The sequence below is a fragment of the Strix uralensis genome, chromosome 4 (genome assembly GCF_047716275.1).
Source record: "Strix uralensis isolate ZFMK-TIS-50842 chromosome 4, bStrUra1, whole genome shotgun sequence".
Classification (NCBI taxonomy): Eukaryota; Metazoa; Chordata; class Aves; order Strigiformes; family Strigidae; genus Strix; species Strix uralensis.
In genome coordinates, this window is record NC_133975.1 from 10,492,567 (window position 1) to 10,508,821 (window position 16,255).

Genomic DNA, 16,255 nt, shown 5'->3' on the forward strand with positions numbered 1-16,255 from the left:
GTCATGTGTACTTCGTGTGAAAGTGTTCCCTTTTTTTTTGTTTTTTACTGCCAGCTCCCCCAGGAGAAAGGAATACAGGAATGACTTTGCCCAGCTCCACAGGAGTCCAGGGAGAGTTTCTTGCTTGTGTCTTCATATTTGTGTGTGATGATTTTTTTTTTTTCCTAGTCCATGTCAACTTAACAGAAAAAATAGTATTGTATGGGCATAACTGGTTTTTGTGTTTATGGCAGCTATATAAATAAACACTATTTTTGGGTGCTGAAAGTTTGTGATAAGAGGAATTATTTTTATTAGCTCTATTGAAACAGGCTAGGAAAATAGATTAGATTCACAGGTGAAACTTGGGATGCTCAAATGTGCTATTCACATTTGATACACTTTAAAATTTGGAAGCAACAAGCATACTGTGGTGTATGTATGAACATCAGAGTTCTCACAGGTGATCTAGTGGTATGTGTCAGTTCTGACCAAACTGCTGGCTTTGTTTCATTATTAAATCTATTTCAGAATGGAAAAATACTTGTTCACCTGCCTGTCTCACTTTACCATGTCTTGTCTGATAAATCTCAAATACATTTTAGCCTCAAATAAACAGAGGAAGGAAGAGGGTGGTAGTGGACCTCTCTTCCCCATTGAGCATCAGTGTTAGCATATTCATTGCAGATGTGCAAGACTGAAGTGTAAATCTTTCCTTCTGATGTCATTTGAATTTATCTCCCACTCCCCAGCAGAGTTCTTGGGCATGAATCATGTGGTTTGTGTTGCAGCTGCTTTGCTCTGCTGAAATAAATATTCATTGGGGAAAAGAAAGAGGGGAGAGAAGTGATTTCCTATTATTTATGGAATTAATAACTTAGGATACTTGCAGACATGGGGTATTGGAAAGTCTGTGAAGTTGGAAGTAGGAAAACTTTAGCTTTGGCCTCTGTTCCCATTAATACTCAAGAGTACCAAGACTTAAACCATGCTGTTTTCTTTGACAGTTTCTTGGCAGGCTTGAGTAGGCAGCTCCCAGTTAATGCACTGGCTGTTTTAAATGTCATTCTTTGGCATTAAAGTCTTCTCTTATAATGTATAGTGAATGTAGGTGCCTGTCTTTTGATGGTGAGGATTCAGCTAGGTGACAGGGCACCTAAACCAGTGAGTGTTGCTGTGTTTATATATAGCTCAAGGGTTCTCACAAGCTGATAATACAGCCAGGATGAAATTTCTAATGTTCTTGGCTGCCAGCTCTGCGGTACCTTTTACAGTATCTAAGAAATGGTACCAATGGTTCAAGAATATTTCATGCATGCTATTTTTTTTAAAAAAAAAGAAAAACACCTATGCACATGAAACTCATTTTTTTGGTGTTAATGTAACCTCACTGGAGCAAGGGAAATCAAAATCCACAGTAGTAATTAGAATTACATGCTGCTGATTGTTTCAGAAATTCATTAGGCAAAACTTTACCACTTAATACAGTTTCAAATCCCCAGTTTAGAATTTCATTTTCCCAAGTTAAATAATGATAATAGCAATAATACGCTTAGGTTAATAGTAAGTCTTTAAACTTTTGATCAAGTATCAATTTCTGGAGGCATGCTTTTGAAGAAGAGGAAAAAAAAGATTGCTAGTCATGTAACCAACTGGACTTGGCTCATGTGTCTTAATGAAGCAATTTGTTATATTCTACAAGGTGGTAGATGTTTTTATTAATTAGGTAAATGAAAAACGAACTGTGAAAGATAACCTAGATAGTAGTTTTTCCTCACTGAAGTAGTGCTTTTAAAACGTTGTAAGGTAAAACAGGAGAAGCTTTGTTATTGCGTTTTGCTGTGTTAAAATCCATGGAAGATTTTGCGTTCCATCAGAGTGAATTTATTTACTAAATCAGAAAAATACCATTTGCGTACAAAAAAATTAGGGGCTCTATGTGCATTTATGGTGATGTGATTCAGGGTAGAGTAATTGTAAATATTTTTTCCAGCCTTAGATAAATCACAGGCATGAAATACTTTGAGGAATATAAGTGGCAAATAATGTTAGTCTGGGTCACTACTTAAAAGTTTTTTGACTCTTGGGGTGGTTCCGGATTTGTTACATCAGAGTTTGCACTTGAGCCTGTGTTGAGGCCTTGCCAAAAGTCCTGTACCTCTAGATTTTTAATAGATTTTAGTGGATCTGAGTTGTTGAGGATTTAGTGCCAATCACATTTTATTGAAAATGACATGAAAATAAATATTAATGTAAGAAATAACAGTGGAAAAATTGACTGAAAAATAGCATAAATGAATATAAAAATCTTACTTTTAAGTGACTCAAATGATTAACAAATAAAATACATTTTATATTGACTTATGTGAGTACTTTCAAAATTGTATAGACATGCTAGGTTTAATCAAACTGATAGACCAACTGACAACAGCATAGGTTTCTATGATTAAATCAATGAGTTTTCCTTAAATTCTGTTTTAGATGGCAATGAAAACAAAGCAACGCATGCTAAAGGAAGACTGGGAATTTTTTAAACAGAGGCGTTTTATTGAAGAGCAGGTAGGATTTTTTTTTTATACCATACTAAGTTATACTAATGCTTCATGTATATTTGTAAGATGCAAACATACAAGTGTAGTGTATTGTACTAGTTCTGTGATCTAATTCTGCAACTGTGCCAGGCATGAACTTTGGTCAGCTAAAATACAGAGAAGCAAGATCTAAGAGTATGTAATAATATGTAATCTCAGTAACTACAAGGTAAAAACATAAGCACCATAGTCTTAGGATTGAATACCAGATGTTAAAATTCTTTATACAATAAAAGGGAAATTTTTAATGCCTTAGGGTGGGATCCAAAACAGCCAATACATTGAGCATGGAGCTGCCTTAATGTACGTGATGGGGAATATTGTGCTCAAGAGTTTAACAAATTCTCTTGTGTGTGCAGAGCTGGGGAGTGTGAGCCACAGTAGCAGGGCAGATGATTGCATCTGTTATGACTCTGGAGATGGCTCCTACATCTGTTTTGTGGGGAAAAGCTGTAGGCAGAGAGGGGCCAGTAGAAGTTCCTACTTTTTTATAAAGCTATTTGCTGTTTAAGACACAGTAGCCTAGAAGTGTTCAAGTATCTGTCATGCTTTTCGTAAGAGTACAGTGTGACTCGGCTAGAGTTAAGACTGAATGGGGAACTTCTCTGTTCCTGTACCACTGTGCAGAAAGAAATGCTAGTCATGAGCCAGAATGAGTATGGCATATATTTTAATAAACTTAAGATTAAATTGGCAATGTCTCAAAGCAGTCATCAGTAAGTACTTCTTCCTGTAAGAAACATAAGCCTGTGTTAACCATGTCTTCAGAACATCTGGTATACAGGGCTCCTCAGAGGACTTGAGGAAGAATCCTCTTTTTCCTTGATCCTAATTGGCCTTAAGAGAGCTGTAAGTCCATGGCTACTTAGGTAAGGATCAGGTCTGGGCATCTGTAGAAGTGGATGCTTAGGCACACCCTTGTTTAACCTAAGGTTTGTAGGTATCTAATGAAATTAGGTACTTTCAGGATTAGGTCTCTGCCAGGTGGAGGTTATTTGGATTGTATTTTTTCATCAATGCAGTTGAGTCCTGTTTTGGGCAGCTACTTCGTTCCTTGAATCTATCCCACTGTGGCTACAGAATTAGTCCTAATTCTTTTTTGCAAGCTAAGGGTGAGTTTGCATTCTCTCTCCGTTTGTCAGCAGTGTCCTTTTGCGCATACTGTGTAACAAGACAAGAACTGCTCAAGTTTGGAGTGCATCAGCAGAAATTCCACGCAAGATGCACATAAAAATAAGTCAAGGAGATGAACTTGGCCGCTTTTCTGTTTCACTGTAGAAACATACTTTCTTTGAAGAGTTTCAGTGCTAAATGTTTCTTACATGTATCTTTGAACTCCTTCATTTTTTTTGTTCATAATGAAAACACCACCTTCATGAAATTGTTCTGAATTATTCTCCTTTTAAAATATTTTGCCGAAAGAACCCTTCGTGATTATGTAATTTGTTAATCATGATGTGCCATTGAATTGGTAATGGAAAGACTTGCACTACTAAAACACTGCCTTTATAATTTACTTCAGCTTAATAACAAGAAAGCACTAGCTGGGGAGAACAACTTCACAGACACAATGAGACACATGCTGTCATCACGTTTGAGCATGCCTGACTGTCCCAACTGTAATTATAGAAGAAGGTGAGCTGATGTTTTTAATATGAAATCACAATAAATCATTAATTTCTTGTTTGAGGAAAAAGGAAATACATTATTGGAACAAAGAGTGTGATTACTTCAATGAATGCTACTTAAATAAGGTCATAAAAATCCATAATCTCAATTCTTGAACAGATGTACTTGTGATGACTGCAGCCTTTCACACATTTTAACGTGTGGCATCATGGATTCTCCTATAACGGATGATATCCACATTAACCAGTTACCACTACAAATTGATTCTACTCCGGATTATCTATCTGAGATCCGCCCACCCAGTATGTCTTCAGCAAGTTCAGGATCAGGTTCCAGCTCGCCTATTACAATTCAGCAACATCCCAGACTGATCCTCGCAGATAATGGTTCTGCACCAACTTTGTAAGTTCTTTTTTTCTGTTTTAAAATTTCGTAGTGAATTGAACTGAATCAGGCAAGTTGCATTGGCTGACTGTCATTATGTGATGCTAGTTTTGCCTCAGAAAATTATTTAGTAATGGTACTGTATTCAGCAGACCATAACTCCAGCGCTATATGTTGTACAAACATAAATTAAAAAACCAAATCCTGTAAAGTTCTTCAGAAATTTTTAAGATGTTGATTTAACAGTATTGCTCAAAGTATGTGCAGTAAGTATTTTCCTCCTTTGAGATTACAAGGACATCAGATACTGATCTACAGAGCATCATTTTAAAATGTCCCGTTTTCTTAGAGTGAGCAAGGGAACAGGTGATCTTTTCTTTGGGGGATGGTCATTTCATGTGAATCAGTTTAGTTCCAAAAAAGCCTTTATTAGGAGGCCTTTAGGATTGTTGCAGTTGTGTTAACTTGAGTCTTGCATCAGAAATAAATGTCTCTATCAGAAGTGTATGCCACCCTCTTTCTTTTATTCAGATCACAATGACAGTCAGATTTGAGCATTAGTCTAATGGTAGACTTCTGCCCCTTCCATAATTCTGAAGGATTAAAACTGCTTGGTAGGCTGGTTTCTGTATGTGGTTAGGGTATAGCTGAACAGCAGTCTCCTCTGTCATGTGATATTCTAAAGGAATATTTAGAAAAACCCAACTTCAATACTGATGGGAACACTAATGAAATACCTGTTGTCAGTACAGTCAAGGAAATTGGCATTAGCATTCTATGTTATTATGGTGTGATGAGTGAGGACAGTGCAGATGTGTGGGATGTTTCTGATGAATATCACTTCGCTAAGTTCAATTTCCTTTGAACGTGTTTACCTTTGCATGTACTACCATCAGTGGTTAAATCTTCCATAACAGGAGTTTAGTTTCTGAACCCATTTGGGGAGTGCTTGAAAACAGATTCTGTGGCGGTACGTTTAGGTACATATTCTTAAATGTGTGGTTTGCGATTTCTGTAAACTCTCATTAGTTTTGGTGCTGAAATGTCCAAAAGTGTTCAATTTCTCTCTTCAGAAGCTTGTTCAGTTGAATCCATGTATTATTTAAGAAGCCTATTTTCAGGGAAATACCACTGCTCCTTGGGGAAGGGCCATTTTATGTCTCATAATATCTGCTGTGTTTTATTTCCTCATTGCACATTTGAAATATGCCTAATGGTGCCATCATGTAATTAAATTTTGGCGCAGTATCTCATGGAATGCAAAAAGATAAAGTGCACAGTTTAAGAGCTCTGGATTGCTGTAGAAACATTAACTAACCAATCTTTGCAACACTTCCCTGGAGCGGGTAATTAAACATGCATGTTCTTTTACTAGCTGTCTGTATGGAAAAAATTTCCATTAAGTATTCTAGAGCAGATTCTAAAAAGCACGTAGATGTGGCGTTGTCTAGGAACTAATTGCTGTTGAGAAATTTCAGAGTTAGTGTGATGTGTTCAATGTTCCCTACCTACTGTTACTGGTTTGACATTTATTGTATGGAAAAACCTGAATTTTATATTGTACTTTTTTCCACTTCACACTTTCTCTAAAGGAAGACATTGGCATATGGCTTTTTTTATCAAATTAAAGATCATCCATATCCTGCCATTATTAATTCCATAAATTCTTGGTCAGAAAACAGTGGTGGAAAAATATTTTACACAGAAATAGCAGAGAATCTTACTTTCAATCCAGTCTGTTGTTCAGGCATGCAACTGCTATATTCAGTAGGATGATATGGCAGGTTGTTTGATGTTACTTGCTTGAAAAAATAAGTTCAGTTAAACAACTTGGAAGACAGTCCTTTGACTCCTAATTGGAACATTTATACAAGGGATGCCCTCAACTTTGTTTCATTTTGGTGTTTTACCTGCTTTCACAATAGCTGAGGTTACTGAGCACTGTGACTTATCAAAGCCTCTTTTCCCCTCAGTGGTAGTGATGATGAAGATGTTGCACCGTTATCAGCAAAATTTGCTGATATCTACCCACTGAATAATTATGACGACGCAGAGGTGGTAGCCAACATGAATGGAATTCACAGTGAGCTAAATGGTGGCGGTGAAAACATGGCATTGAAAGATGAGGTACAGCATTTACGGTGTCGTATCTTTTTCTGGCAGTTGGATGTGCTTGCTGGAGAAGGGTCTGTCCTTCACCCTTATGTTAATGAGTTAATGTTGTCCAGTCTCCTCAGGTGAGCAGTACTAGCAGCAGTTCCTCAGAAGCAGATGATGAAGAAGCAGATGGGGAGAGCAGTGGTGAACCACCAGGGACTCAAAAAGAGGAAATGTCTCTAGGAAAAAGGGCGTTAAGGAAAGATGAAGCAAAAATGGATAGTCCACCACCTTCTTACCCCAGTCAGCAGGTATAGTAATCTAAAAGCAACCCTTTTAGTAAATTAATTTTTTAAACTTGGCTGCTCAAATGATAATGCAATACATTTACATCTTCAATTACATCTTTAACTTCTAATATATTAAGTTATCTAGCAGGTAGATATGATACCTACATTATTTTTCATCTGATTGTATATTGTCATAGCTAATATCTTCCTTTAGTCAAAACTTGAAATAAGTTAGTTATATTGAAGGGGAAAAAGTAAAAGGGGAAAAAAATTATTCCTGCCTGAACGACTGAGAAACAGAATCTTAGAAGCATTTCTGCTTGGACGTTTGAGCTTGGTTGTTGTTAAATATTAATGTTAAGTTATTTGAAACTGGGGCGTGGGAGGGGGAACAGATGATGTGAGTACTTAGTTAACGGGCACTTTTTAATACTATATCTGAGGACTAACTTTCCCTGTTGAAACCCTATGTAGTTAAATCCATTGCATGACCTCTGGCATGGGTCTTGGGGTGTTTGATTTCTTTTTAAGTGACTTAAGATTATTAAGCTCTCTACTGTAAGGTCATCAAACCACCCAGAGAACCATGCCTAGAGTATCTGCTCAGTTTGTAGTGGTGTTTGGTTTAACAGCTGAGCACCAAAGCAAAGCATCTGATGGGCTTGTCTTTGTGACTGTGTGGCTTTTAATCTAAGTTACCCTGCAGCTAGAACACAGGCTCACTACTTTGAGAGAGAATGTACCAGTCGCTTTTATTGCTTATTGTATAAAAGAATCCACATTGGAGGGGGCATCTTTGAGAGCTTAGACGACAGTCAGGTGGGAACTCCCATTAGATGTTCCCCTGTGGTTAGGATGTTTGTAAGGTCTTCCACTGGAAGTGTTTTCTCATGTTTTAAGAGTATTAAGCTGCTTTTCTTTCAGTGAGTATGTTGATATTTTTTTCTGTGTATAGCTGACCAATGGCATAGTACTTACATGGGCTGAGACCTTTGTCAAACTGGTTTGAAACTGATGAACAGATTCAGCATTTGTTGTGGAAAATCAAATGAGATTATGTAAGCCTACTTGCTTTAGGGAAGTGAACTAAAATACAAGATAAAAAGGCAGATTTTACCTTTCTCTTTTTTGTTTTCTTTGAGGAAAAAGAGTATTCTCAGAATTTTTCTGAGGAACTCGATGATTTTTTTAGCCTGATTTTCTAATCAGAGCTGAGTATCTACCCTGTAACGCTGCATTCAAGTGATAGATTTCACTGGTACATGTCACGTGCGTTTGAGACTTTTTTGGCATTATCTGTTGGGGTTGCTCATTTACTTGGTATCTTTATTTCTCTTTGCATTCCTTTGCATGCTGAGTACTGAAAGGTTTGTCAGAATTGAATTTTGAATCTCACCATACTGTTTGACATATCTTTTCATTTTCATTTGTTAGTAGATTAGTATTGGTTTGTTGATAATACCAGGTTTTTTTATGAGAAGGTTATTTTTTCTTCTCTATACACCTAATTCAATCATTGTATTTGGTTTATGAAATCTTTGGTTGTTAAAATATACCTTGTGTCAAAGGCTCTAATGCTTTTATGTAATAATGAAGAGTTATTTGTTTCTGAGTGGAAGGCATATTTAAGAAGAATACCACCTGTCAATTCTTATGTAGAAAGCTAAGTTAGCTAGTGTTGCTTTTTGGAAAAACATGTACTGCCACATTACTGGGAAAAAGCAGTTGGGACATGTTCCTGGTATGGCTTCTGGTAGAATTATCTTCCCGTGAAATGTCAGATGACTGTGGCAGAAAAAAGTGCTGAGCTGAGAGAAGGAAATGGAGCTGCTCTTTCCTGGGCTGCTTTTCTTCCGAAGTGTTGCATCCTTTTGACAGAACAGAGGCTAATGATACCTTGAGATCAGTAAAAGGTACTAATAAAGCATGGATTTCTCAGAATTCATGCAATTACAAAATTTTTTGTGAGCAATGTCAGCTTCACACAATCACAGAATAGTTGAATTCAGAACAAACATCTGCAGATAGTCTAGCCCAGCCCTCCTGCACAAAGCAAGGTCCTCTAGAGAAGGTCGGTCAGCACTGTGTCCAGTCGGATTTTGAGTATCCAAGGATGGAGGCCCAGAACTGCTGTGGGTAACGTGTTCCACTGTCCAACCACTCTCACAAATAAATTCTTTAAGTTAGAGTGGAATTTTCTGTATTTCAGTCTGTGCCCATTTCCTCGTGTCTTTTCATGGGATACCAGTGAGAAGAGTCCGGCTCTGTCGTCTTTACTCTTGTCTTCCCCTCCCAGTCAGGGAACGCACACTGCTGACATCCCCCTGGGTCTTCTCTCTTGAGGCTAAACAGTCCTAGCTCTCAGCCTCTCCTTGTATGGCAGATGCTTCAAGGTCTAAATCATCTTTGCTTCTTCACTGGACTCACTGCAGTATGTCCATGTCTCTCTGGTACTGGGGAGCCTAGAACTGGACCCAGCACTCTGAATATGTCTTACTGGTGCTGAGTGGAGTGGAAAGATCACCTCCCTTGACATGCTGGTAGTGCTCTGCTTAATGCAGCTCAGGACTACTTCCAACTTTATCAGCTAATCAACCCTTATTACAACTTTCTACACATATGGTTTAATTTCTTTTATAGTGGGGTAATTAATTGCCTAGTAACAATCAAATTCTGTCAAGGTTCCTATTCCTGTCTGTTCTTGATTATTTGTATCAGTATCTCGCTTGTTGTCAGTGATAGTAGACATTAAATGTCTGTATAGTATGAAATGCTGTCAATTTTTAGGGCATTCTTTTCTTAACTAAGATAAAGATGCTCCACTAGTGCTTTTACTTCACTACAAGATTTTCCCATCGGTCTTAGATGAAAGAATTCTGTGGATGCTCTGAAAACATTGATATATGCAAAATGAAATAATGACTACTAAAAAAGGATGGGGCAAGTAGCTGCTTTTACTGATTAAGTAGATTGAAAAAGTTTGGGGTTTTTTTAATTATTTTTATTTTCTTACAGGCTGACCAAGGTCCAAATGCTTGTGAATGTCACGTTTGCAAACAAGAAGCCTCAGGTCTAACAGCGTCTGCACTTGCAACTGGACGCCTGCCTGCTGGCCACCAGTTTATGAATCCTGAAAAACCTGCACATCCTGCACTTCATCTTTATCCTCACATCCATGGACATATACCATTGCATACAATTCCTCATCTGCCTCGTCCTCTTATCCATCCCACCTTGTATACAGCTTCTCCCTTTACACACAATAAGGTAAGCCTGATGGAGGAGGTGGATGCATCCTCATCCCAGGAAAAGTACTGTACACCTGTATAAACCAGCATGACTGAGTATCAGTGAAACCATGACAGTTGATTTAAATTGTGGTCTGTTTATAGTAGTCCTTTTGGAGAGAATAGTGAGGGATAGGGAATAGGACAGATTCATAACTGGTGGAAGATTCATACAGAAGGGCTAAGGGTAGCTTTTGTCAGGAAGACTGATAATTTTCTTACTGTGATTAGAAAGCATGTGAAGTCAAATGAATGGAACTTTAGTCAGTGTAATAGGACTAATTAAATCTTCATTTGATATATATATATTGAAGGTCAAAAATTAATATTCTATTTTGGCAATAATATCCTGAGATTTCCAGTTCAAAATGTTAGTGTTTTGGCTTGGGGCTTTTTTTGAGAAAATTGATGCATAGGGGTCTATTTGTAAGGGGTTTTTTTGTGCATTGAGAGAACTTGCTTTTCTGCAGGTTCTGCAAAATTCTTGTGATCCAAGGCTTTTAAGTAGTAAGAGAAAGATGTGGAACAAGGATTGGGACCAGGTGACAGCTTTTCAGATGTATGAGTCAAAAGCAAGATTTACTGTTAGTGTGGTGTTTCACATACTATTTAAATCAGTCGAACTGTGGGTGCTGCTGAAAGGGGCAAAGCCTTTGTCATTAGGTACATATTCCTGTCATCTCCCTTTTGTCTAGTCCAGCCATCCTGTGGTTGCCGGGAGAGTAGACTAGTTCACTAATATGACTATTACTTTTACTGTTCTTCTTAACATCCACTTTGTTTTTTCCTGTCTTATCGGTGTCCCTTCCTTATCTCTGTTGGAGTGCACCAGTTCAATAACTGCAGTGTGCCAGCCTGCCATTTCTCAACAGCCCACGGCTGCTCTTCTGAACCCCCTAATTGTTGTGCCCCATCTTCTACCATCCTTTCAGAGCTCTTTCTACATCCCTTATAGCAGTCAGCTCAGGCTCCCATCCATCTACTCAAGTTCCCATCCCTGATCTCTGCTGTCTTTCCTCTCAGAAGACTTTGTGTAGTGGAACATCTGCAGCGCACTGTCAAGGTGCACCAGAAGCCCCATGCAGAGCAGCGGGCTTCGAGCACTGAGTGCCTTTGTAATGCAGGCCTGATATATCAACTCTGGCACAGCACCTGAACCAGCTGGGGTCCATGTATATATGTTGTGCTGGTGGTGGAAAGACATACATGGAAGCTGAAGTTTAAGGGAGCTCTTGCATTTGAAGAGCCAGCTGAATTCAACAGAGCTGGTAGTGAATGAGCTAATAAGACCTGTTGGAACAGGCTTGGTTTATCATAGATAAGCTCTTCTGCCCTGTGAAGTTTTTCTTTGTACCCATGTATGCAAGTTTTCTTTAATACAGGGTATTCCAGCCCCTCCCACCTTCACCATTAGTCAGATAATGAAAATCCTTCTGTATTGGAGAAAAAGGAGATTGGGTATATAAGTAGTTTGCTTGGCCATGACTGCTTAGACTTTCATGTCTGAAATGCCATTGGACTCAGCTGATATTTATAATATCTACATCTACTTTTGTGTAGCTTTTCATTGCATCAAATCTAGTGCAAAAATAGAACAAACTTTTCCTTGACTTTTTTAAAGGTGACAGTAGTTGAATGTAATGCTTGCATTGCCCAAGGTCTCTGGGAGAAAGTTAACCTTTTAGAATGTGAATAAACAATATCAGCAAGAAGAAATGGGGTGAGCCATGACAACTTGCCTCTATAAAACAAGAAAAAGTGTGTTCCCCCTTTCTTTTTCTGCAGTTGCTTCTTTAAAGGGTGTATTCCTTACCTGTTAAGTTTTAAGTAAAAAACCTGTTAATACGTGGAGGTGGAAAAAGCAGAAGAATATAATCAACTTCGTTTTCAAATAATAAGTGTTTTAGTTCTTTTTCTACTGTGCATATTTTCAATCCTGAGGTGTCTGTAATCCCTTTATCACAATTGTCTTAGGTGGTAATGATTATCATGTCACAGAGGATTGGTTTTGGCAGCTTGGGCTTTGAAATGTAATAATTCCTAGCAAGTTCTACACTCATACAAATACTGTTTTTAATTAAAATTGATGGCCGACCAATATATATATTAACCCAAGTATTTTTGGAGAACACTTTTTTTGTTTGTCAGTTAGCCAAATCTAAAAGCAGTGTTTGTGATTTATAAAATAGACTGTATGTGCATGTATATATATAATATATTATTTGCATTAATAAACAACAAACCAGTCTTTTTATCATTCTGGAAATATTGTTTATTATGCTTTTTATAATGCCTTTCACAACTGAAACACTATGATTTGAATATTGCTGTTGGAGTGACTGTGTAAGCAAACAGAATATTAATGAGGAAAATACTCTTTATTTTTGTAGGCATTACCGCCAGCTCCAGTTCAGAATCATACAAACAAGCATCAAGTATTCAATGCATCTCTCCAAGATCATATTTATCCAAGCTGTTTTGGGAGCACTCCAGATTGGAATAGCTCTAAATTTATAAGTCTTTGGGGATCAGAGATGATGAATGACAAGAACTGGAATCCTGCTACATTTTTGCCTGATACAATTCCTGGTGAGGATGTGTTCCTACTTCACAGTGACTAGTTAAAAGCCTTATGTTTTGAAATGGAGTGTGGCACTTTTTTCCAGGAATAGTAGGTCTCATCACCATGATTTTATAAAATGGGATTCTGGAAGAGATTTGCTGCCACTTCTACTGCGGTGGGGCTGAAAATTAAGGATACTGATGGCAAAAGAATAGCATGCTATTTCCCATTTACGGTCATTGTAGATGTATCTTTCTCTTCAGAAGTTTAGGATTGCAAAGAAATGGGAATTAAGGGGAAACTTAAATAACTTTTGGTCTTCTACCACAAAGGCCTGCTCTTTTTCTACAGGGTCATAAGAGCACTGGTAACATGGTACTACATCCTACTTCTTATAATGCGCAGAGATAACTGCATTGTCATTCAAAAAGACAGAGGCATAAATCTAGCAAAAGATAAATTTAAGCTAGGAAGCCTTTGGAAATACTAATGGTTGAAGTGAAAAAGAGTAGAAGAGAAATAAGAGATCGTTCCATTCACATCACAGCAAATATTAAAATTCCTTTTTTGTTTTATTTGACTTGTATGAAAAAGAAAGCTTGGTTTTGTGTGTCAGCTTTTTTTCAGGTTGATCTGCTGCTGACTTGTGTCAAGCTACTACAGTGATATTTAAAAGGAAAGGCATTAAAAACCTCCAGAAAACTTCCCCAGTAGGGTAGCTCATCCATTTACAAATGTAGTTATGGGTAGCTGTTCCAACAGATGGTTAGTGGCAAGCTTGTGTGGAAGGTCTGTCGCAGAGGTGCTACTGCAGTTGGCTGGAATTTCAAATAAGTAAAGATAAGACTTATGATATTATATTGACAGAAGGATATATTGTTTCTGCTTATAATTGTTGCCTGGCTAACCTGGGTTTCAGATACTGAAGCTTATATACTTAGCATGTAAAATGGTGTCCAATTTTAATTTTGAAATTATAAATGGATAAAGGTATCTGTAGCACTTTTGCTGCTTGTTAACACACATTTAGTAGTGTTCTTACAATTTTAACTTTAAGGTTTGTGACTTCTGCTTTGAGACTTCTTAGCACTTACTGTTACAGCTATATTTTTGGGAGAAGAGAGAGGGGGGGAAAGGAGGATCACTTCGCTAATCCTACCAAGCCAACACTAACAATATATCCTTGCTTGCCTGTATCTAAATTATTGAATGTTTAATTCTAAATGTCATAAAGACAATTCTGTGATTCTTAATTACTATATGTATTTCAATTTAAGGGAGTGATATATTAGCACCAGCACTCTCAGAAATAAGACCCGAAGCACTTCCTACTACATCTAGCAATGAAGCAACAGCAGTTACTGACAGCAAAGAGAAAAAAAATGCTGCAAAGAAGAAATGTCTGTACAATTTCCAGGATGCCTTTATGGAAGCTAATAAAGTTGTCATGGCAACCTCTTCTGCCACTTCTTCTGTCTCCTGCACAGCAACTACAGTGCAGTCAAGCAGCAACCAATTCAAAGTATCATCCAAGAGACCTTCTTCGATAGGTAAGGATTTGTAATTCACATATATCTTAGTAACTGACTCAAGTACATTTAGCTAACTATAAAGATCTATTTGTGTTTATTTTAATAATATTATGTATACATGACTATTTTTGTTAATTGCTCTTCTTACTCTTGAGTTACAGTTTCTCTACTCCTGGATTAAAGACCTTGATGTTAGGGTTTGGAACTGGTAATAGAAAGGTATTGAAATACTGCTGATTTTTACAGAAGCTGAGAACATCCAGCACTTTGCATGATTGTTTGGGTAGTTAATGGAGACTCACTCATTATTTTTAATTGTAAAAGGTTTCTTTTTTTTCCCCAATTCAGGTGAAGTTTTCCACAATATTAATAAAGAGGACCATAGACATTCTGCACCAGTTGCACCACGAAATAGTCCTACCAGTTTAGCATCCCTTCCTTCACTGTCTCCTGCTGCACTGTCTCCAGCCTCTACACCACATCTTCCAAATCTTGCTGCTCCTTCTTTCCCCAAAACTGCTGCAACAGCCCCTGGATTTGTGGATCCTCATTCAGGTCTTTGTCCTACTACAGTTGCACCTCCCACTTCCACCACAGACAGCTCTGTAAGTGCCCCACCAAGTGTCTGCAGGTAAGTTTGTTGTTGTTATTGTTGTTCTTTTCTCCAGTAGAAGGGGGACTAAAATAGAGATACCTTTTCTCCTTTGCCAGTGGTTATAGTGTGAAAGAAGAGCTGTGTCTGTGTTCAGCAAATAAGACAGTTCAGATACTTAGTATGTAACTTGGGTGAGACTTAACAAATATGATTTCCATTGTAGAATCTAGTTACTGAGTTTAGACGCTTGAAAACAAATGTTTGCTCGCCTTTAGAAATGTAACTAAAAGTTACATTTAGTTGAACTTATTTATCTGGGATAAATAAGTCAAGCGCTGTTCTTTCTTACTCTGTCATTGCTGCAGAGGCACAAACCTGTTGTATAATGTATCTGTTTTCTGTCATTTTGGCATTACGTGGCAAGCAGGAATGAAAAGCTGTGAAAATGTAAGGAGTCTGTAGACAGATTTAGCTCAAACTATAACAAGGTCGTACATGGTCTTGAAACCTGCCATGTAGTAACATAATTTTCTGATTACACTTAAGACTCCTTAGGTATCAGTCCCACCATTTATACAATGGTTGTAGCGTGGAAGGGTGTTCTGATTTCCAAAGGTTTTCAAAGGTCTTGGAGGTTGGGAGGAGTTTGGTGGAGCTGTCTTCTGGTAGTGTTATGTATTGTGGCAGACTGACAATGGTGCCAGCTCTTTGATGTCTGAAGAGTGCAGGCATAACAATAAAGCAGTTGAGTCATTGCTTGAAGTTCTCTGACCTGTAGGGCTGTGGTTGCTATGAATGTAGTCTCCTGGCTACTGCAGTAGTTTTCAGAAGATGATATGAGATTTAGGCAGAGTTAGATAACTGCATACCTGAAGTGCTTCTAAAAACGCCCTTATTTCTGTTATCAACTGGTTTTATTGATGATATCACAAAATGAGTAACTGTTCTTTCATGCGCAAGAAATCATTGCAATTTTGTAAAGACACTTTCTTACCTAGGGAGCGAATTGAATATAGGCTATTTAATGCAATAGAAATCCCCCTTTTATTATCATCTCCAGGTGTGAACATGATAAAGCGATTTTAGTTCATAAGGAATGAACTTTGAGAACCCAGAAACAATTATTGCAGTCTATATGAATTGGTCATGTGCTACAATGCAAAAAACTGCTTTATGCTCTAGTCTTTCAGTCCAGTGACTGAGCGACAGAGCTAATGAAGGCTTTGTTTCTATAGAGTTGTGTCTGTTACTCCTAGCACATGCTATCCCGCCGTGCTGCTAGGTGCTGTAATGCCTAACTCTCAGCAG

General features: G+C 37.8%; 1 protein-coding gene across 4 annotated transcripts in view; it reads left to right on the plus strand.

Annotated features, from left to right (window-relative positions):
• The window catches only part of FAM193A (family with sequence similarity 193 member A), a 79,349-nt gene that overhangs the window by 50,971 nt on the left and 12,123 nt on the right, over positions 1 to 16,255 (plus strand). For 3 of the 4 annotated variants that reach the window (XR_012628622.1, XR_012628623.1, XM_074865617.1), the window contains 9 exons: positions 2,461 to 2,538; positions 4,093 to 4,205; positions 4,359 to 4,601; positions 6,557 to 6,710; positions 6,812 to 6,991; positions 9,986 to 10,237; positions 12,648 to 12,846; positions 14,098 to 14,370; positions 14,701 to 14,983. Coding sequence is in view for 2 of the 4 variants with exons in the window: in XM_074865617.1 (XP_074721718.1) it covers positions 2,461 to 2,538; positions 4,093 to 4,205; positions 4,359 to 4,601; positions 6,557 to 6,710; positions 6,812 to 6,991; positions 9,986 to 10,237; positions 12,648 to 12,846; positions 14,098 to 14,370; positions 14,701 to 14,983 (1,775 nt within the window). In the remaining 2 variants the exon portion in view is untranslated. The remainder of the gene's footprint in view (positions 1 to 2,460; positions 2,539 to 4,092; positions 4,206 to 4,358; positions 4,602 to 6,556; positions 6,711 to 6,811; positions 6,992 to 9,985; positions 10,238 to 12,647; positions 12,847 to 14,097; positions 14,371 to 14,700; positions 14,984 to 16,255) is intronic. The other variant, XM_074865616.1, reaches the window with a different exon arrangement.